Consider the following 17,024-nt stretch of genomic DNA (forward strand, 5'->3'; position numbering starts at 1 on the left):
GTTGGATGAGAGAAGAAAAAACTGATAAAAGCATGAGAGCTCAGCTGTGTGAGCTCAAATTTGCGGTGTTTGAAACATGTAGTTCAATAGAGCGAATTTGAAATGGACGGGTGGGGGGTCTTGTATGTGAGAGAGAAGAACGCGGTAGTCTCACTGGAAAAAATGTTTAGTAACACGAGAATATAGTTTGCTAAAGTTCCAAAATTATTTGCCCGATCCAAGCTATACTTTTAAGTTTGATGCTTCGAATTAATTTTCAAAAATAATTCCGTATGATGTTTATTAACGAGAAAAAATGTAGATTGAAATACCAGCTGTGGCAAAATGAACAAAGAATTGACAATTATGAAATTCCATAACGAATACAAATATCTAATCACTTCTCATCAAACAAATTGACATCGTCTAAGGCGTCCTCATCTTCTGACTAAAAAAATACTATTATCATAATGTTACGTATAACTGCAAATTACATACAAAAACGTCTGTGGGATATTTCGGGAGCATCACATCCAAATGAACATCAAGACTCATATCGAATCCAGTGACAAATGAATATCGATCCATTCTGTATGGCATTCCATTCAAAGTTGGCATTGGAAGAGACGGATTAACTGCAGCTTCTTGAAGTTGACGTAAGTAGTCCGGGTAAGCTTTGGCGAGCATCTGAAAAAAGTTTTCGAAATTCAAAATATAACACATTTTGCTTAAAAGTTTCAACTCACACTGCCTTGTTCCATTTCTTTCTGGCTCGGTTGACATTTGTTCATATGTTGCTTCAAGTTGTATTTATACTTGATTGGAGCATTGCACATTGGACAGTATACCTCTGGCTCATCTTTATGAGAATGGTCATGGCGTTTTTTCTTATCAGCATTTTTAAATAATGCAAAGCAGATATCACATTGGAGAGCTCGAATTTTCGGGTCTTCGCTTGCTGAAAACCTTTCGAGTTCAATTTTGGTAACAGTTAAGGTTTTGATTGTGGGATGATAAAGTGATTTACAGAATGTTGAGCATATTTATTTTGGTTAACTTACGAGCTCCAACAATTTTGTTCTTCTTTGCTGCAGCTGTTTCAGATTTCTTCTTCAAAGTCTCTTCTCGTTTCTTCAATCGAGCTTTTTCTTTCTGTTCCTTTTCCAATTTTTTCTTCATCGCGTCTTCCATTCTTTGTATCTTTGCTTCCGATGAAGTTGAAGATTTATCAATTCTTCGTCTTTTGGGAGCAACACCGGATAGCTTTGGTGAGTGATTTTCAATATCCATTTGATCACTACCAAATGAAGTTGATGTTGAATTGCTAGTATTCATATCTGAAAGAAAAACGGGAGTTTGATGCAAATGTCTCAAAATAAAGACATATTTTAAAGAAAATTTAAAAAAAGCTGTTGTGCAATGTGTTAAGAGTGATGTTGAGCAGATGACTATGACCACAACAAGTGAGCAAAAAGTAGAGGGAAACAAGAAAGAGAAGACTGTCATCTTTCCTTTCTTCTGGATATATGTTTATTGCGGTGCGATACTCTGCACGGTGCGAACAGATTGAGGAAATGACCTGACCTTTTTAACTAACAAAACACTTGCAACGACAGTGAAATAGTATTGGCAGACGGGAGAGAAATAGAGACAACAATAGAAATGGAACTGTTTTGAACAATTTGTAAAAATGATAGATTTGATAATTATAAACGATAATTATATAAATTGCAAGTTGCCTGTCTATGACAACATTATGACAAGCTAATAAGTTTAAAGAACAGATGAAGCAGTGCAATACTGAAAGGTACGCAACTGTCATAGAGGAAGCAAAATATGTACAGTAATTTTATGTTAAAATAAAATATTACAGCTTACAAAGTATAATACGATGTGCATAAAATCTTACGCCTGTCCGTGGCTGTTTACCGATTCTGTAAGTGACCATGAAGGATAGTTATACTGCACGACGGAAACTTCTCGGTTTTCTTGGTAGTACGGTAACGGATTAGCAACATCTGTTTCACTTTTCACCGTTGGAAGGATTTTCAGAGATTTGATGCAATTATTTTTAAATTCCGAGGAGTGCCCCAACATCGCTAGTGCAGAACATTTGCTAGCACCCACAGTTTAATAGTCATTCATTTAATAATCTTAAATACCGTCTGGCATGATAATCAATGCAAAGTATCAGTTTTTAGTTTGCTTTGAAAAAACCGTTCGTTGGCGAGATTTAGCGAGAAACGCTACTTTCACAAGATCCCCGCATCTAAGTCTGAAATTTGCCTGTCATTTCAGGTGCCATTCTCATTTTTTTCCCTCAAGACCTCCGCGATTCTAAAACTCTAAAAGTGCATCTTTTCATCTATCTCTCTTACTTTTTGCTGCCGAACGAAACAAAAAACGAGCATTTGTCACTTGGTTCTCGGGGTCGTCGTGTGCACGTCGTTAATCGTCCAGGTTCATTGGTTTTGAGGAGGTCGAATTGTCTTGAATGCATCAATATTCAATTTCACAAAGCAGAAATCTTCTTTGCTTTAGCAAAGAGTTACGAGATATTTGGGGCTCAAAAAAAGTATACCGTAACATTAAGATTTCTAAAAAAAATGGACGGTGGTTACTGTCGAATTTGCATCCACTGTAGATGAAAATTCCGCACTTCTTCTTGAACTGGATATTTTTTATGAGAAAACCTGATTCAATGCAAAATTGAGTTAGTTTCAATAATATAATTTTCTAAATGAAAAAAATTATTGTAGAAAAATGGATCAACTGGAAAAAACGGTATGCAATTCCCGTCCCCAGTTGCCACGAATCTCAGAGTAATTTATGCCCAACTGACAATTTACATTCAAGAAAATACAATTGCGAAGTGAAAAAATGTTTTTATTAACCATACAGTACCCCTTGAGAATTGACCCTTCAGAATTATCAACTTGTCACATCTATGCTCATAGTTTTTTTCTTTCTCAGAAGAACTCTTGAAATAATTTTCCAGAACTGTATCAATTTTCCTTGATTTTTCCTTCCTCTCATTTAACTGCTCCACCCTTTTTGTTCAGTTGTTCGATTCAAATCACACAACTCACCTCTTTTCAGGTTGCACAAGTACTCAATTGAGTGAGCTCTTATCAAAAAGGACACTGATTAATAACCCTAAAATGACGAGAGTCTGTGTGGACACTGCAGACGAAAAAGTGAAAAAGGTGATTACGGGGCACCGGTGCCTCTTTTATGATGCCGCCATCATTGGAGGAAGAGAGGAGGCTGATAACGCGGAGAGCCAAGAGACAGACAACATCAAAAGAAGCCGTCGCCTCTCCGCCGCCGGTCTATCAGAGCGGAGCGGAGCCCCCCAATGTTGTTCGTTTTTTTTTGTGAAAAGACAGAGGGGAATTGAGAGAGAAAAATCCCTGGCGCCCCACTACCGCTAATTCCCACCGTAACGAGTGTGTGGCAAGGGAGGGAGGGACTAAGAGCTCCGCCCACCACCAGTACCCTCACAGAGATTTTTTCATTCACGGAGACCTCCTGTCCTGGTTTATTTGGAACCACAGCAGAGGACAACTGATGGACGGAGCAGCAACAAAGTTCTTTCGTCCATGGGAGAGCCATGGGAGTTATCATCACTCGCTTCCCTCAATATCACCTCCTGACTCTCCGGCATCCACATCTGCAAGCTCATCTTCATCTAGCATTGGAGCCAATGAGTTGACCACCAAGAGAAGAAAATGCGAGAGATGCACATGCCCGAATTGCAAAGCCATGTGAGTTTTTATGGGTTTTAGAAGAAATGAGAAGCCGAAAGCAGAAGAGGGAGAAAGGATTTAGATGGAGGCGTCGGAATGAGTTCTTGAATCGCGACGGGCGGCCTAGTTGAATGAGGCTATTAGAATAGAGACGACTACGGTAAAGAAGCTCAACATAGTTGTATTATGTAGTGGAGCAAAGCTCAAAATAGATCTTCGATCTTTCTGGAAATGTGGGTGCCCTTGAAATTGTAGATTCAAAAGTTGAAACTGAGCCATGTACAAATATTATCATTGAAAATCAGTTCAACAATAATTTCGTTTCATTAAAAATTCTATGGAAACCCAAAAAATCTGATTTAAAACATTTTGAATTTTTGGTACGGTGCATGGTCATTTATTTAGAGCAAATTTTTCATGTTGAAATTCTATAGAATATTTTTGATCAGACCGTCCAACAGTAATAAGTGTGCATAACTGACCTTACTCATAGAAAGAACTACTGAAAAGTTAATTGCGTAATTTCACTTGAACAAGCGCATTTCGTTACATATCGTTTTACAAAGAAAAGTAATTTATTCTCTTATTTCTGTAGTTCTGGCAAGAGCTGAAGCGACAATGAACTAACAATAACTGGTCATATACTGAATATTTCAATTTATTTTATCCTTTTTGTCTCGTTCCTTTTTGCAAGGTTCAGATTTTTACGCGAACAACAGTTTTGAGATGATTCTACAACTTTAATAATTTTAGATAGAGATAAAAAAGTAAGAATTGTTAAAAATTATTTATAGCGGTCACCTCCTTAACTGCTATGACCTTGTTTATTGTTTCTGATAAGAATGACTCATTAGCTCCTTTCTATTTTCCCCGCTGTGCCCTTTCACCTTATTTGTGGTAACAAACCTTGTCGGTTGAGCACTGGTGTTCCTTTGACAAATTAGTATCAATATTTGTCCTCAAAACCAAATGTAACATGTTTTGCAGAAAGCATGGCGATCGAGGGTCTCAACACACTCACCTGTGCAGTGTCCCTGGTTGTGGAAAAACATATAAAAAGACAAGCCATTTAAGAGCACATTTAAGGTGAATTTCCTGGAATATTGGAGCAATAAGTGGTCACGATATAAATTTAGACTTGAAAAACAATGAGTTACTGTAATTTTGCAGGAAGCATACCGGAGACCGCCCATTCGTTTGCGATTGGTTTGATTGTGGAAAGAGATTTGACAGAAGTGATCAACTGATCAGGCATAAGAGGACGCATACAAAAGAATATAGGTTAGATTTTAATACAAATTCAAATTAGACATTAATTGAATATTGAGGTATCCGGTAATAAGGCGTTTTAAATTTCTGAACATGATTCTTGAAATTTTTTTTCCTAAAGCGTGTACCAGTTGAAGAATTCAATTTGTTATAGCCTTGAAACTTTCCAACAAAAAAATTCATTAACAGCTAAAATTTCAGCTAAATACAGCTAACATTTCAGATTTGCTTGCAAATTTTGCATTCGCCAATTTTCTCGTTCCGATCATCTTCAACAACACTTGACATCGGTGCATAATATAGTTGTCGTAGATTAGAGACAAATATTTTAATTTTTCTGTCATTACCTTGTGTATTTATGATTTGTGTATTGCCCTATTTTCCCAGAAAAGAATCGTTGATTGTTTCACTTTATTAATCGTAAATAAAATGTGTCGAAAATCAATATATACAAACAGAGATTTTATATTTTGAACTTTTTTTTTGAAAATTGGCAAAATCCTAGAAATGATCTAGATATTAGATTGAATTGATAAAAATATTCAAGAAAGCACAGTACATACTTTACGCGAAAGATGGAAGAAAAATGATTGTATAGCGTTTTCTAAAGACTTATTTCACAAATTAACAATTTTTGAGTTCATTGAACCTGTATCGACATTCAAACAACAAATAATACATTCTAGATTATCCAAGTGCCCGTTCCCAAACGTCTAAACCAGGAAATGCAACAGCCTGTCCAGTCTGGAAACCTGCTCCAACAAACGGAGAACTAACTCCGAATGTGTGTCGAACATCTCCTTCCTTGTAATTCACTCCAACATGATCATTTTGCTGATAGTAACCACCGACTCCGTATCCGTTGTCAACTTTCAAATTTCCAGCGTCTTTTCCGTGTAATGGGAATGACACCGTATTGTGCTGACCACCTTCAACTCCCAGAGATTGAACAAGTGGAATGTTCCAGTGATTCTGAAAATATTTAGTTAATTGAGGAACATCAAAGTGATTTTACAGATTACCTTGTATCCATACTTTCCATCATACCAATTGGCTCCAACTTCTTGATCTCCGTGGAAGTAGTCTCTGGAAATTTAATTTTTTATCAATCATTTTTACAGCTTTTCAGCTCAATTATCAAATTCTGATAAACCGCTTTTATGAGTTTTCTGTTTTTTCTACAAGTTGATCAAAGCCTTACCTCACTCCTACAGATGTTGAAGCACCTCCACCCCATGCTCCAAATGGAATTCCCAATCCAACTCCAACTCCAACAGCTCCTTCTTCATTAAGTGGATAATAGGGAATACCCTTCACATCGACATTTGCAAGATTGATGTTGACCTGAAAATTGGTAAGCATGATCAGTGATTTTTTTTTAATAGTGTAAGATTTATTTCCGAAACTAATTGTCAGAGTTTGATTGAAATGAATCGTCTATTTGAAAAACCTTACCCCAGAATCAAAACTGTTTGCAATCGCTCCCAGTGGATCACCCTTTTCAATAAATTGAGCACAATCTCTGAAATATGCTGCACATCTTCCAGCATTTCTGGCTGAAGTCTTTTTAGGTTGACAATGTTTCTGAACAAGTGGCCCAACTCGAGCACATTTTGTTTGAAGGATACGAACTTCTTCGGCGCTCAGTGCACGGTAACGCTGGAATTTTTTGTGTTGGTGCAATAATCCAGAAAATTAATTAATTTTTATATTAATGTGCATATCTCTATACTTTCACTTACCACAGGCTTTTGCTCAGAATTTTCGTCGTGGGCGGCATGGATATCTCTTCTTTTTGCGGCTTTCATTGAAGGAGGAAGTGGTGGAGGTTCAATCACTGGAAAATTTTATTTTTGATTTGTTCAAGACTGTAAAATCATTTAAAGCAAACAGAACATAAATTCTGGTTCTCAAAACGCATAATAAAAGTTTTCAAAAAAAAATCAAAAAAATTTCCCATGAAAAATATTTGCCTTTAATAACATTTAATTTTTCACAGTTCCAAAAAAAGAAAGTTATCGGAAATATCTCTCCACACTTTCCCTATCATCCAAAGTTTTTGGCATCAAACGTCACTTGATATTTGTACTCATTTAATAGTTAACACCTGTTACATCATCAGATATCACGTAGGTCTTAAACACAAGTGTGTAAAATTCTGATCCCTCCGGTTTATTTTATTTGTGTTTACACTTGTTTTCCTATTGCGCAACTTAGCCTATATATTCGGAATTCGCTTTCAATATGAAAATCTTGTGTACTTACGGAAAGAACACTCATAACTTATAAAAAAAACTTACTTTCCAATTTCCCAGAATTTGAGTCTCTGACATTTCGGGCTTTCAACTGCTCACACATTTCGAGATCCGGGTTTCGAGCACACGCGAGTTTTATAAGATGCTCTCTATCCATGCCAGCATACACTGAATTTTAATATTTGGAGTTTAAGTTGGAGAAAAATAGTTTTCATAAAGCATTTCTCACAGCTCGTTTAAAATTTTGGATTTTTCTCAAAAAGTTTTCCTACTTCCAAACGCTCTTAAAGTATAAAAAATAACCAAAAAGGGCAATTTAGCAATTATATGAGCCTGGGAAGTAGTTGCAAAAATTAATTTAAAATTCCCAGATCGAAACTGAAAGCCAAAGCCTACTATGCCGTTAAAATTATAATTTCTTTCTGTAGCTAAAGTAAAAAATCTTTCAGCAAGTTTTGCATGCCTTGTAGGTCGACGGGTAAAATAGTTTTGCCTACCAAAAACTGTAAAAGTTTCTCTAGACTTAAAAAAAAAACATTTTTATTATAAGTTTAACAAATTTGAAAAATTCTATCGACGCCTTACCTGAAGAAAAATATGCAAAAAATAAAGAAGCTGTGAAATAGTTATAGTTCCTCATAATTGAAACAGTATGACAAATGAAGAAAGTAAGGTTTAGACACTGACGAATGAAAGTAGATGTGGTGGCAAAGAAATTACAACCAAGTATTCGAAAAACGAGAAAAAATAGGTATAGCGGGATTTTTGAGACAGCAGGTAAGAGACGACGAGTGTTTATAGTAGATGATCACGTCGTTCGATTTTAATCAACAAGAAGGTGAAGGTCGTGAAAGTAGAATCATAAGTGACAGAAACAGAGAGAGAGAAACAAATCACAAAACAATTGAAATAGGTAAAGATGCCTTGTAACAGCGGGAAGTCACGTGGAGAACAAAAGCCTTTTTTCGAAAAAAATTGTTTTGAAAAACATTTTTTCCGAGAAATTTGTCATTTTTTTATTTTTTACTTACTTTTTTGTTGTTGCATGGTCAACGTTCAAAATAATTAATGACGAAAGCAGGATATTTTTGAAATTCTAAGAATAGAATGGGTGGAGCTATGACTGTTTCTCGGAAATTATCTTCAAATTTCTTAGACAAGCAATTTTAGTTTTAATTTATTTTCGTTAAAAAACATTGGAAGCTTTCAAGTGAGGTTTCATTGAAGATTTTTAAAGTTTTTGACATTAATTTCGATCCAATATGAAACATTTTTATTCAATATCACAAAATCAAAACCTGAGTATCAATGTTATGCAAATATATCTAAAGATCTAGAATTAAAGCAATTTTTCAAAATTTCCTTGACCCAGGTCGATCGTCAGCATAAATAAGATTGTCAATCGATTTTTTGTAATAGAATCGTTGAGTTATAAGCGCCAATATTGAGATAACCTGAAAATCAAAATAAAGATTTGGAAGCTTGAAAATTGTTACCTGTAGTACTCCCAAAGTCGTCAATAATAAAGTGTTGCTGACATAGTTTTCCGATGTTGTACATTTCATTGGTTCTGGCCCCGATTGTTCACGAGCTTCTCCCAATCTAAATTTCTCTGCACTTGGCTCATTTTCCAAAATCATAATCTTTGTCGTTTCAACTTCTAACGTTATATTTGCGTCTTCCAATACTCGTTTATGACTTCGAGGACTCCGATGTTGGTATACAGAAGCTTTCGTTGGATACGGAAGAGGCTCTAGCTCGCTGTCCATTGTTTTGGATATTGTTTCCACGTGGAATACTTCTGAATAAATCATCAATCATCGTTAATATTTTACACAGGTTGTGGTGATGTCATAATAAAAAAGTATCAAAATGGTTTCAAAGTGAGCATTCGCGCCAGTTTGTCGCAAATGTTTGTTTGATTTCATGGTGCCATAAAACTTTTGAAACCGTTTTTCTAGCTGTGTTCTTTACAATTTTTATAAAAATTTGAATAGTGCAAAAGTAAATGCCATAATACATTTACAGTAACCCTACAGTACTCCTACAATAACCGCGATTTACAATTACGAATGATCTGGTCAATTTGACACATTCTGACTGACGTAGTCTAGAAGCGACTCTAGATTTTTAGACTTTAGATTCAATATTCCACTTACCTCGTTTCGGTAATTTCTCAGGTTCTGCAACAAGTGAAATCTTGTTTTGTTTAGCCTGTGACTCATCTTTCGCGATTTCTATACCGTATTCATTGACGCCTGCGTCTGATGATTTTCTTTTGACGCCGAATTCTGCAGTGTTGTCTTGACCAACACCTTCTCCTGATTCTACGTTTGGAAAGTTGTAGCCGTTTCGGAATTTGCTCGAAGGAGAAAAGGAATTGTTCTGAAAATGGAATGAATAGGAAAAATATTGAAATGCGGGCCAAAGTTTTATGCAAAACAGCAAAACGTCCTTATTATTTTTTATCCAATAGTAATTTGGCATTTCCAACTCTGCATATTATCTAGGTCATGTTAAAACTATTAGCACGAGTGGGGTTCGAACCCACGCGGTGTTATCCACCATTGGAACTTAAGGCCAACGCCTTAACCACTCGGCCATCGTGCTATACTGAAAATGCCAAAAACGTATCTAGGGGACGAAAAGAGAACGAGATGAGCAATTGTTCGAGAAAATAGTGGCAACAGGCATACACGGAGAGACAACAGAGTGTTCATGTTATTGTGTGACGGGCGGCGTTGATTTTCAAAATAAAAAAAATTACACGCCATAAAAAAGGGGAGGTGCGAGGTTTCAATATCTTTCGATCTCTAGTTTCGTCGGAAAGTCGCTGGACTTCTCCAAAGGTTCCGCTTAATTCCAGAAATGATTCAAGATTACTTACGTCTTCGTCTCTTTGTACTGTTTTCAGTTGTAAACTGCTCGATGTAGTGGTTTTGTGAGTTGTTGTTGAGAATGCTTGTGCTCTTTCTCGTGTTGTAGTAGATCTTACTGTAGTTGTAGATCCTTCTGATGTATTTTCAGTTCTTGGTGGTAACGTTTCCACACCTCCACCTTCATCAAACTTTTCTCCATTCTTCTCATGCTTCACATAATGAACTTTGATAGGTCCCAAGTCCATGGGTCGACATATTGGTGGCTGAAATTAACTTCTAACTGGAATAGTCAGAAAATATTACCGAAATTCCTTCACAACCATTTTCTTGTTTTTGACAAGTGGTGATTTGACATGAGAAATGAACCATCACTTGGTCAGCATATCGAAATGCACGAACTGCTGTGAATGCAGATTTGAGATCATCGGAATATGATACTTCAGGAAATAGACTAAAATCTGTCACACATCTGAAAGCGATATTTGAAGGCTAAATCTATTCAACTTCAATTACCCTCTCTCATCAATAAACTGAAAATCTTTTCCAGATTCATCTCTAACAACACACGAATGAACAACAAATCCGAATCTATCTGAATCACATGTCCACTTGTGAACAACTACATCTCCAACATTAGCAAATCGAACAACTGGACCATTTAGTGAACCGGAGAGTACATCATATCGACATTTTGGAGCATTTTTACTTTGCAGTGCGGTAGATGGAATGTCTCTGAAAAGTATGGTTTTTAGAAATTTTTAATGTAAACTAGAAATCCCGACAATAACTGTGTTCTGCTAAACTATCAGTTATCAAAAAAAAAACAAAGAATTTAAGTTTGTAAGTTTGTAAGTTTGTAAGTTTGTTTACTTACGACACATTAATCCGCTGTTGAAGAGTTGATTCCTGTTGTCTATAAATGCAATTCAATCGATATGCTTTATCAAATGAAGTCACAAATAATGGATGATGTTGTATAATTACAGTCACATCATATGATATTGACGGAGGTGCTACCTGAATTTATATTTGCAGGTTTCAAATGTTAAGCCTAGTAAGCTTACGTTTCTGCGGCGTCTCACATTACAAGGTCCGCGAAATGGTAGATCCATGACAATTGGTCGGTTAGTTAGACGAGTACAGTAGTTTAAATGGCAAACTCTAAAACATTGGGTATTCATTGTTTTCCTTAACCTTTATCTCTGTGGAGGTTCCTGCTATGAAAAGTTGGTTTCGAATATCTTGCAAAGTTTTTAAATTATAATTTCTCACTCAATGTTCAACTGTCCATCAAAACCATTCTCACTTCTCAATTCATTGTTGCCCTTGAAAAAATAAACTAATACTTCCTCGAAAACCCACTCACTTTGACAGTTACAAAATAAACATAATCGTTCTCATATTCTTTTTTTCAAAAACATGTTGCATTTGAAGCACCTCAATTGTATGTAGGTCAATAAGTATTACTTACGTTTGAGGAAAGAATCCACGAACATACACGTGACCACCAAATGTGCCAGTTGGGTTGATATGAAGACGAATGCCTTCTGAGCCACATTCCTAAAAAAAATGAAAGGAAAAATGTTAGGCATTACCTTTAATTTGTTCGAAAAAATAAAACAGTCAAACTAAAAACATTCTACACAAGACGAAAAATTTCCAGCAAGAACTACCGTATTTTCCCTATTAGGCTTGCACTCCCACTGCACTATTTTGCTGGTGTGCATTTAGGTTCTGTTCTGTTCAACAATCAATACATAGAGGAATATTTTGACTGTGAGCTCATGGTCTTGTGGTATTCTGTTTCATCAAAAAATATATTGTAAAGCTCCAAAAACCCGAAATTTGAGTTTTAAGGTATATGAAATACAGTTTTTCATAATATAGTTTGACCTACCAGTTTTGGTGGTTCCATATGTGTGTAGTAGAAATTGTAATTGCTATTATCAGCTATAACATTCTTCACAACAAATATTATTATCATGAAACAATTGACAAAAGTCATCATGAATCCACTAATAATACAGTAGTCATGGGCACATCAAAGTAAGCCAAAACTAACTATTCAAAACCGAATTATTACGAGATTTCTCCGCAGCGACGCAATCGCTTAATAGCACACCACGGGGGCTTGGAAAGTACGCGGCTAAGGAAGAAAACGAAACGGTGCGTCCACCCCTCGAATACACAAAAGGACGGAAAAAGTAGAAGAAGTGGGCGGAGTCAAATGATGATGATGGCATTGGATGAGGTGTCGTTCGTCTGTTGATGGCGCCAATCGGTGATCACAGGATATTTGTGCCAAGGACCTCACAAAACGTGTAATTAAAGGTACATGATGATATAATAAGCAACTTTTTTGGAATGTAACGAGACTGGGAATATTTGGAATACTAAAGTTCGGGACGATGTTTCGGGATATGAAGAGCCTTGAACATGACCTAGACATATTTTTTTAAATGTTCGTTAATAAAGTTGGGACCTAGTTTTCAAATTACAGAGAAAAATCGGGCTACAGATTAGAATTAATACATGAGCTAATGATTTTCAATTCCAGATGTTGAAAAGATATATTATAAACTTGAACAAAGAAAGCGAATCTGGTTTTTTAAAACAATAACTTTTATTTAAATGTTTTTCTCATCTTACAATTTTTCTCATCTTTTTAATAGAAATTTATTTAAAAAAGAGTTATTTTTATAAATTTTGGTTTGTACATGCACAGTTATGTAGTAACGCCTGTTCTGCGATCACAAAAGCTTATTTATGGTAGTTTTAAAATGATGATCGACTAGAGTTATTGATAAGTAAAACCGACTGATTCATTGTGAAATTCCAAATAGAAATCTGTTAAAATAAGTTCAAAGTTCAGAATCAAATCAGTTGTACATCAAAAAGAATTCACTAAACATATATTTCAAGTCAAGTATATCTTTAGCATTACAAATCCAACTCTTAATTTTTTTTTTCTTCTTAATCTGTTTTCCATTTCTACAGTAACCTACCTGTTCTCCATTTTCTACCACTTTCCCGTTTTTGCCTACTCACTCTAATCTCTTTTCTCTTTCCCAACCTAATCCATTTTTTGCCGTAACTTTTCTTCACATAATCATCTATCTATGTGACGCAATAACTTGTTACATGATTTCCGTGGTCAGTTCAGAATAGATTTCCGTCACTGGTGGAACAGATTAGGCACGGATTTAGAAGAAGAAGCTGCGATGCTTTTGAAACTTTTGAATCAACAACGACGGAAAGTAAGAAGAATGGCATCTCATTATACTTTTAAACAAGAATTTTCGGATCATCATCGTTGTCGTCACTTTTTTCAGAACTATGTGAGGAAATAGGAGGCAGGAAAATAGAAGATTAAGAGGTGTAATATTGGATGGAAAAAATTAATTAGAAATTCCAGTCAAACTTTAAACCTTTTTGTTAGTTAACAGGTTCAAGAGAGGCACATTTTTTTGTTGCGAATTTAAAATGAAAATGTTTCCCGATCACGAGAAATTTCTTAAGTTTCGAGAGTATATTTTAGTGAGTTATCAAGTGAGCAAACTTTATTTTATTTCAAAAAAAGACAACATTTTTTCTTTGAAAAGGGTAGCTGCTAAAATTGAAATTGCGTTCGAAGATTTTTCATAAATTGCAGCAGTCAATTTAATGTTTATAGCTTGGCATTTAAGGGTTACTCTCTGGCAACATCTTGGAAACTTATTGGAAACTGCTCAAATAGGTTTTCATGTTACTGACAGAAAATTATCTGAACAGCTCATTGTTTGATATAAAGCTTTGGGAGAAAGTTCTGCTCAGAGCCGAGAATTTTATATATATTATTCGTTTCTTTGCGCATACTGCGCGTCAGGGTCTCGGGGTATCTTGTCCCGCTCATAAACGAGCCGGAGCTTTACATAAACCGGGTTGGATATTATAGAAGTTTTATTCTTGAAATTAAAATTCTTCATAAAAAACAAGGGAAGAAAAGATCACCGATAGAAAATGCACGGCATCGTAACAAGGTTGATGGGAGAAAAAATAAAATTATGTACAGAAAAAATTAATATTATTCGGATCGGATTGAGAAATACACGTTTCGAGGAGTTGAGGTGACTTTTTTCAAATGGAAAGTCGTTTAAAAATTTTCAAAAAAAAAAAATTTTAAAGTTCAAAAAATTAGACTATCGGTCGGAGAGCTCTGGTGGTGGATTGTAGATAGTTTTTTCTTTATAATAAACTTCTTCGTGTTCCTTATCACAAATCAGCATAATCGTTGCACCAATTGTAAAAAGTGTTGCTCCCCATGCAATACCATATGACCAATCAACTTCCCAGTTCCTGCGGCTACCGTAGTCACTTATTTTTACGTAGAATGCAGCTGGGAACATAATCAAAGCGGTCAATTCCAGTAGAACTGAAATTATTCGTAAATTAAGTTTTTTGTGATTTCTTTATTTTTTTTTTGTTTGCACTGATTAGCATTTAGGCCTAATTTTATTCAAAATTTCAAAGTTTGAATAAACATTTTGAAAAATACAATATCTGCCTAGTTCGGATTTTAATTGAAATAATTATTATATTACAGACAAATTGAATTTTTAAAAATTCAGTGACGGTCATTAAAATTTCATTATGTCGCTTTGAAATTATACCAATTTGATTAATTTGCAAAAAAAAAAAAAAAAAAACTCTGAAAAACTCACCAGAAAATCCAGAAATCATTGTCGCAATTCGGTACCATCGATATTTTCCACGGACATCTGATTTGCTGAGTCCAACAATATTGAAAATGGTAGAAAGTGCAGTGAGGAATAGAGCAACAATGAGAAGAACAGCTGCTGCGGTAAGGAATCCTGAAAAATAATGGAAATTGAAACTTTTTCTGGTACTGTTAGAATCTAATTGAAGAGTTTCAAAAGCTTTCTGACTCACCAGAATTCCTCGATGGCTTGTGACATGAACCAGGAGCAGGTGCACCAGGGAATGGAGCAGCATGAGTTGGCTCATTTGTTGATGTGCATTCTTTGAAGAGACCCGTTCTGAATGATCCTGTCTTGAGCCAAGAAGTTGAGCAAAGAGCAACAATCATGAGACCCACAGCAATGACTAGGCATATTAAGGAGATTATCTGGAAAATGGTCCATGGAGATAAATTATTAAAAATTTAAAAGTTCTTGTAACTCCTCTTTTTTTAGTTTCTAATCTTTGAAAAAATCATCATAAAATTATCATAATTATAATAGTAAGTTTTATATAATGAAAATATGTTTACTTAGTATAGGGTTATATAAATGTTTCAAACGACTTACTTTAAGAGGCCTAACTGCTGAAACGGCCTCAATGGTAGTTCGTTGGACTGCTACCATTTTGTCCCTTGAAGAGGATCTCTCGATGTCGGGAATTCTGAAATCACAACATTATAATTTCGGCAAAAAACTATATAGTGTAACTATTTTAAAAGTTTTGTTGAGTACTACAAGTTGTAAAGAGAGCAAGAAAGAGAGGAGAAAAATAAGAGTCTCAAGTGAGAGAGTTAGAGAGATAGAGAAAAAGAGAGAAGCTCTGGTATAATCGGCTAACTAGTTTTCACCACGAAACACTTCTTTTTTTTCGTTTGACGACCCGACAAATATTTATTTATAAACGCACAATATTATAACTGTCACACCAAAGCAAATGTGAATGTTAGAAAAAAGAGAAAAAGAAAAAAAACCAAGTAGTCGATGCTATCTAAATTGAATAAATGAGAGTGCGAAGAAATGAGAGTTTATTTTTTTTTTCTTTTTTTTTGCCTATAAACATTCTGAATATTCTAGAAGAGTGAGAAAATATTCAACTTTTTTGTGAGTGTGCGTGTTTTTTTTTATTATTTAAAAATTGATCGATAAAAATACCAAAAACTTTAGGAATCCTAGAACCGGAAAAATAAGAACACGGTGAGCACCAAGAGAGCACACTCTTGAAAATAGTTGGAAGATGCAAAGAAGGAGAGAGGAAATAAGAAAGAGATGGAAGGTGTATTGAATTTCAGTGCGCATTCCAATACACGCGCACACACCAGTTTGTGTGGTGCTTCTCCTGAATTTTGTATAGTTGGAAATCGAGAGTCTGTTTTTGCAGAATGAATGAAAACAAGGATGGATCGGTTGGAAGAATTTGGCACGACTAGAAAATGAGCATTGAAAAGTTGTGCTCTATTAAAATAAACTTTTTAACCAAAAGGTTGATTTGAAAAATGTTCAGAACACTGACTCAAATCACACCTAACTGTCATCCAGTTGTAAAAAAAAATAGTTTCGTGGTAGAGATCGGGGGAAGCTGTGGAGACGGAGGATGAGTTGTGAGTTATTATTACAAGTTGCGAAAATGTGAAAAGGAGGAGAAGTAGGACCGGAACAGCTGGGTTTATGAGAAGAAGGACAAGAAAGAGCAGAAGTCAACAAAAGAAAATTAGAAACTGGGAAAGAAGATAGAAGAGCTTGAACTTCAAACATTTTGAAACGAACTTTTCAACAAATTGAAGTTTACATATTTCTAAAGAGTCTTTTACAGAAAAAGATTTGAGCTTAAAATTCTGGATTTTTGATGTTCAAGTTGTGTTATTGGAACACTCAAAAATAATGTGAACGAGGAGAATGCATCGAGTGTTGAGTTACAAAATATGTTTTGTTACAAATGAAATGGGGAAGAGAGGCAACCGAATGAAAAACAGCTGGACACACTAAACATGAGAAGTGGCACGCAGTTAAGATGAAAGTTTAACAGGTTGGAGAACCAATGGATACGAGTGAGAGAGGCTTCATTTTTAAAATTACTTTTTATGATTGATGATAAAATTTATAAGGCTGCCGATGATCACTTTAAAAAATCAATAAGAAAGCTGAAACGGGGCCAAT

General features: G+C 35.3%; 5 protein-coding genes and 3 non-coding genes across 10 annotated transcripts; 3 read left to right on the top strand and 5 right to left on the bottom strand.

Annotated features, from left to right (window-relative positions):
* Nucleotides 1-268: 268 nt before the first annotated feature.
* Nucleotides 269-1,318, bottom strand: T22C8.4 (C2H2-type domain-containing protein). Its single transcript, NM_001377832.3, has 4 exons — nucleotides 1,041-1,318; nucleotides 726-937; nucleotides 478-666; nucleotides 269-427 (listed from the first exon to the last, which is right to left on the bottom strand). Exons 1-4 carry the CDS (start codon nucleotides 1,312-1,314, stop codon nucleotides 377-379), a joined length of 726 nt encoding a protein of 241 aa, NP_001364581.1. The 5' UTR covers nucleotides 1,315-1,318; the 3' UTR covers nucleotides 269-376.
* Nucleotides 1,319-3,280: 1,962 nt separating this feature from the next.
* Nucleotides 3,281-5,444, top strand: sptf-2 (Specificity protein transcription factor 2). Its single transcript, NM_063432.2, has 4 exons — nucleotides 3,281-3,746; nucleotides 4,716-4,814; nucleotides 4,899-5,009; nucleotides 5,221-5,444. The coding sequence occupies exons 1-4, from the start codon at nucleotides 3,550-3,552 to the stop codon at nucleotides 5,312-5,314; spliced, it is 501 nt and encodes a 166-aa protein (NP_495833.1). The 5' UTR covers nucleotides 3,281-3,549; the 3' UTR covers nucleotides 5,315-5,444.
* T22C8.6 (Ntox44 domain-containing protein) lies at nucleotides 5,392-8,103 on the bottom strand. Its single transcript, NM_063433.5, has 7 exons — nucleotides 7,838-8,103; nucleotides 7,298-7,420; nucleotides 6,740-6,834; nucleotides 6,453-6,656; nucleotides 6,199-6,341; nucleotides 6,020-6,083; nucleotides 5,392-5,969 (listed from the first exon to the last, which is right to left on the bottom strand). Exons 1-7 carry the CDS (start codon nucleotides 7,890-7,892, stop codon nucleotides 5,685-5,687), a joined length of 969 nt encoding a protein of 322 aa, NP_495834.2. The 5' UTR covers nucleotides 7,893-8,103; the 3' UTR covers nucleotides 5,392-5,684.
* A 411-nt stretch (nucleotides 8,104-8,514) lies between these two features.
* cutl-12 (ZP domain-containing protein) lies at nucleotides 8,515-12,308 on the bottom strand (the record flags this gene model as incomplete). 3 transcript variants are annotated; one of them, NM_001322749.3, is made up of 10 exons in its annotated part: nucleotides 8,515-8,706; nucleotides 8,749-9,053; nucleotides 9,412-9,637; nucleotides 10,140-10,394; nucleotides 10,435-10,600; nucleotides 10,645-10,863; nucleotides 11,006-11,148; nucleotides 11,196-11,292; nucleotides 11,603-11,691; nucleotides 12,029-12,308. In NM_001322749.3, 10 exons carry the CDS (start codon nucleotides 12,134-12,136, stop codon nucleotides 8,605-8,607), a joined length of 1,710 nt encoding a protein of 569 aa, NP_001309578.1. The 3 variants fall into 3 exon arrangements, with proteins under 3 accessions (NP_001309578.1, NP_001309579.1, NP_001309580.1); NM_001322750.3 differs by lacking the exons at nucleotides 11,603-11,691; nucleotides 12,029-12,308 and having other exon boundaries at nucleotides 8,605-8,706; nucleotides 11,196-11,243; NM_001322751.1 differs by lacking the exons at nucleotides 9,412-9,637; nucleotides 10,140-10,394; nucleotides 10,435-10,600; ... (3 more) ...; nucleotides 11,603-11,691; nucleotides 12,029-12,308 and having other exon boundaries at nucleotides 8,605-8,706; nucleotides 8,749-9,021.
* T22C8.9 lies at nucleotides 9,771-9,862 on the top strand. The gene has a single exon (NR_051452.1). It is a non-coding gene; the product is annotated as an Unclassified non-coding RNA T22C8.9 (non-coding RNA).
* T22C8.t1 lies at nucleotides 9,779-9,862 on the bottom strand. The gene has a single exon. It is a non-coding gene; the product is annotated as a tRNA-Leu (tRNA).
* A 1,746-nt stretch (nucleotides 12,309-14,054) lies between the features above and the next one.
* On the bottom strand, nucleotides 14,055-15,533 carry vab-9 (Transmembrane protein 47). The gene is made up of 4 exons (NM_063435.6): nucleotides 15,438-15,533; nucleotides 15,061-15,256; nucleotides 14,832-14,981; nucleotides 14,055-14,542 (listed from the first exon to the last, which is right to left on the bottom strand). Exons 1-4 carry the CDS (start codon nucleotides 15,492-15,494, stop codon nucleotides 14,310-14,312), a joined length of 636 nt encoding a protein of 211 aa, NP_495836.2. The 5' UTR covers nucleotides 15,495-15,533; the 3' UTR covers nucleotides 14,055-14,309.
* A 231-nt stretch (nucleotides 15,534-15,764) lies between these two features.
* T22C8.10 lies at nucleotides 15,765-15,906 on the top strand. Its single transcript, NR_101726.1, has one exon. It is a non-coding gene; the product is annotated as an Unclassified non-coding RNA T22C8.10 (non-coding RNA).
* Nucleotides 15,907-17,024: the final 1,118 nt, after the last annotated feature.

The sequence above is a fragment of the Caenorhabditis elegans genome, chromosome II (assembly GCF_000002985.6).
Source record: "Caenorhabditis elegans chromosome II".
Lineage (NCBI taxonomy): Eukaryota > Metazoa > Nematoda > Chromadorea > Rhabditida > Rhabditidae > Caenorhabditis > Caenorhabditis elegans.

Excerpts from the sequence above, each read along its gene's own strand:
- vab-9 (NM_063435.6), bottom strand. The coding sequence starts at position 15,494 with ATGGTAGCAGTCCAACGAACTACCATTGAGGCCGTTTCAGCAGTTAGG. Across the intron at positions 15,257-15,437 it reads CAGCAGTTAGGCCTCTTAAA|ATAATCTCCTTAATATGCCT; the intron begins GTAAGTCGTTTG and ends ACCATTTTCCAG. Across the intron at positions 14,982-15,060 it reads CAAGCCATCGAGGAATTCTG|GATTCCTTACCGCAGCAGCT; the intron begins GTGAGTCAGAAA and ends ATTATTTTTCAG.
- sptf-2 (NM_063432.2), top strand. The coding sequence starts at position 3,550 with ATGGACGGAGCAGCAACAAAGTTCTTTCGTCCATGGGAGAGCCATGGG. Across the intron at positions 3,747-4,715 it reads TGCCCGAATTGCAAAGCCAT|AAAGCATGGCGATCGAGGGT; the intron begins GTGAGTTTTTAT and ends CATGTTTTGCAG. Across the intron at positions 5,010-5,220 it reads ACGCATACAAAAGAATATAG|ATTTGCTTGCAAATTTTGCA; the intron begins GTTAGATTTTAA and ends CTAACATTTCAG.
- T22C8.4 (NM_001377832.3), bottom strand. The coding sequence starts at position 1,314 with ATGAATACTAGCAATTCAACATCAACTTCATTTGGTAGTGATCAAATG. Across the intron at positions 667-725 it reads AAGAAATGGAACAAGGCAGT|ATGCTCGCCAAAGCTTACCC; the intron begins GTGAGTTGAAAC and ends AACTTTTTTCAG. Across the intron at positions 428-477 it reads AATATCCCACAGACGTTTTT|TCAGAAGATGAGGACGCCTT; the intron begins GTATGTAATTTG and ends GTATTTTTTTAG.
- T22C8.6 (NM_063433.5), bottom strand. The coding sequence starts at position 7,892 with ATGAGGAACTATAACTATTTCACAGCTTCTTTATTTTTTGCATATTTT. Across the intron at positions 6,657-6,739 it reads ATTCTGAGCAAAAGCCTGTG|CGTTACCGTGCACTGAGCGC; the intron begins GTAAGTGAAAGT and ends AAAAAATTCCAG. Across the intron at positions 5,970-6,019 it reads ATGGAAAGTATGGATACAAG|AATCACTGGAACATTCCACT; the intron begins GTAATCTGTAAA and ends AAATATTTTCAG.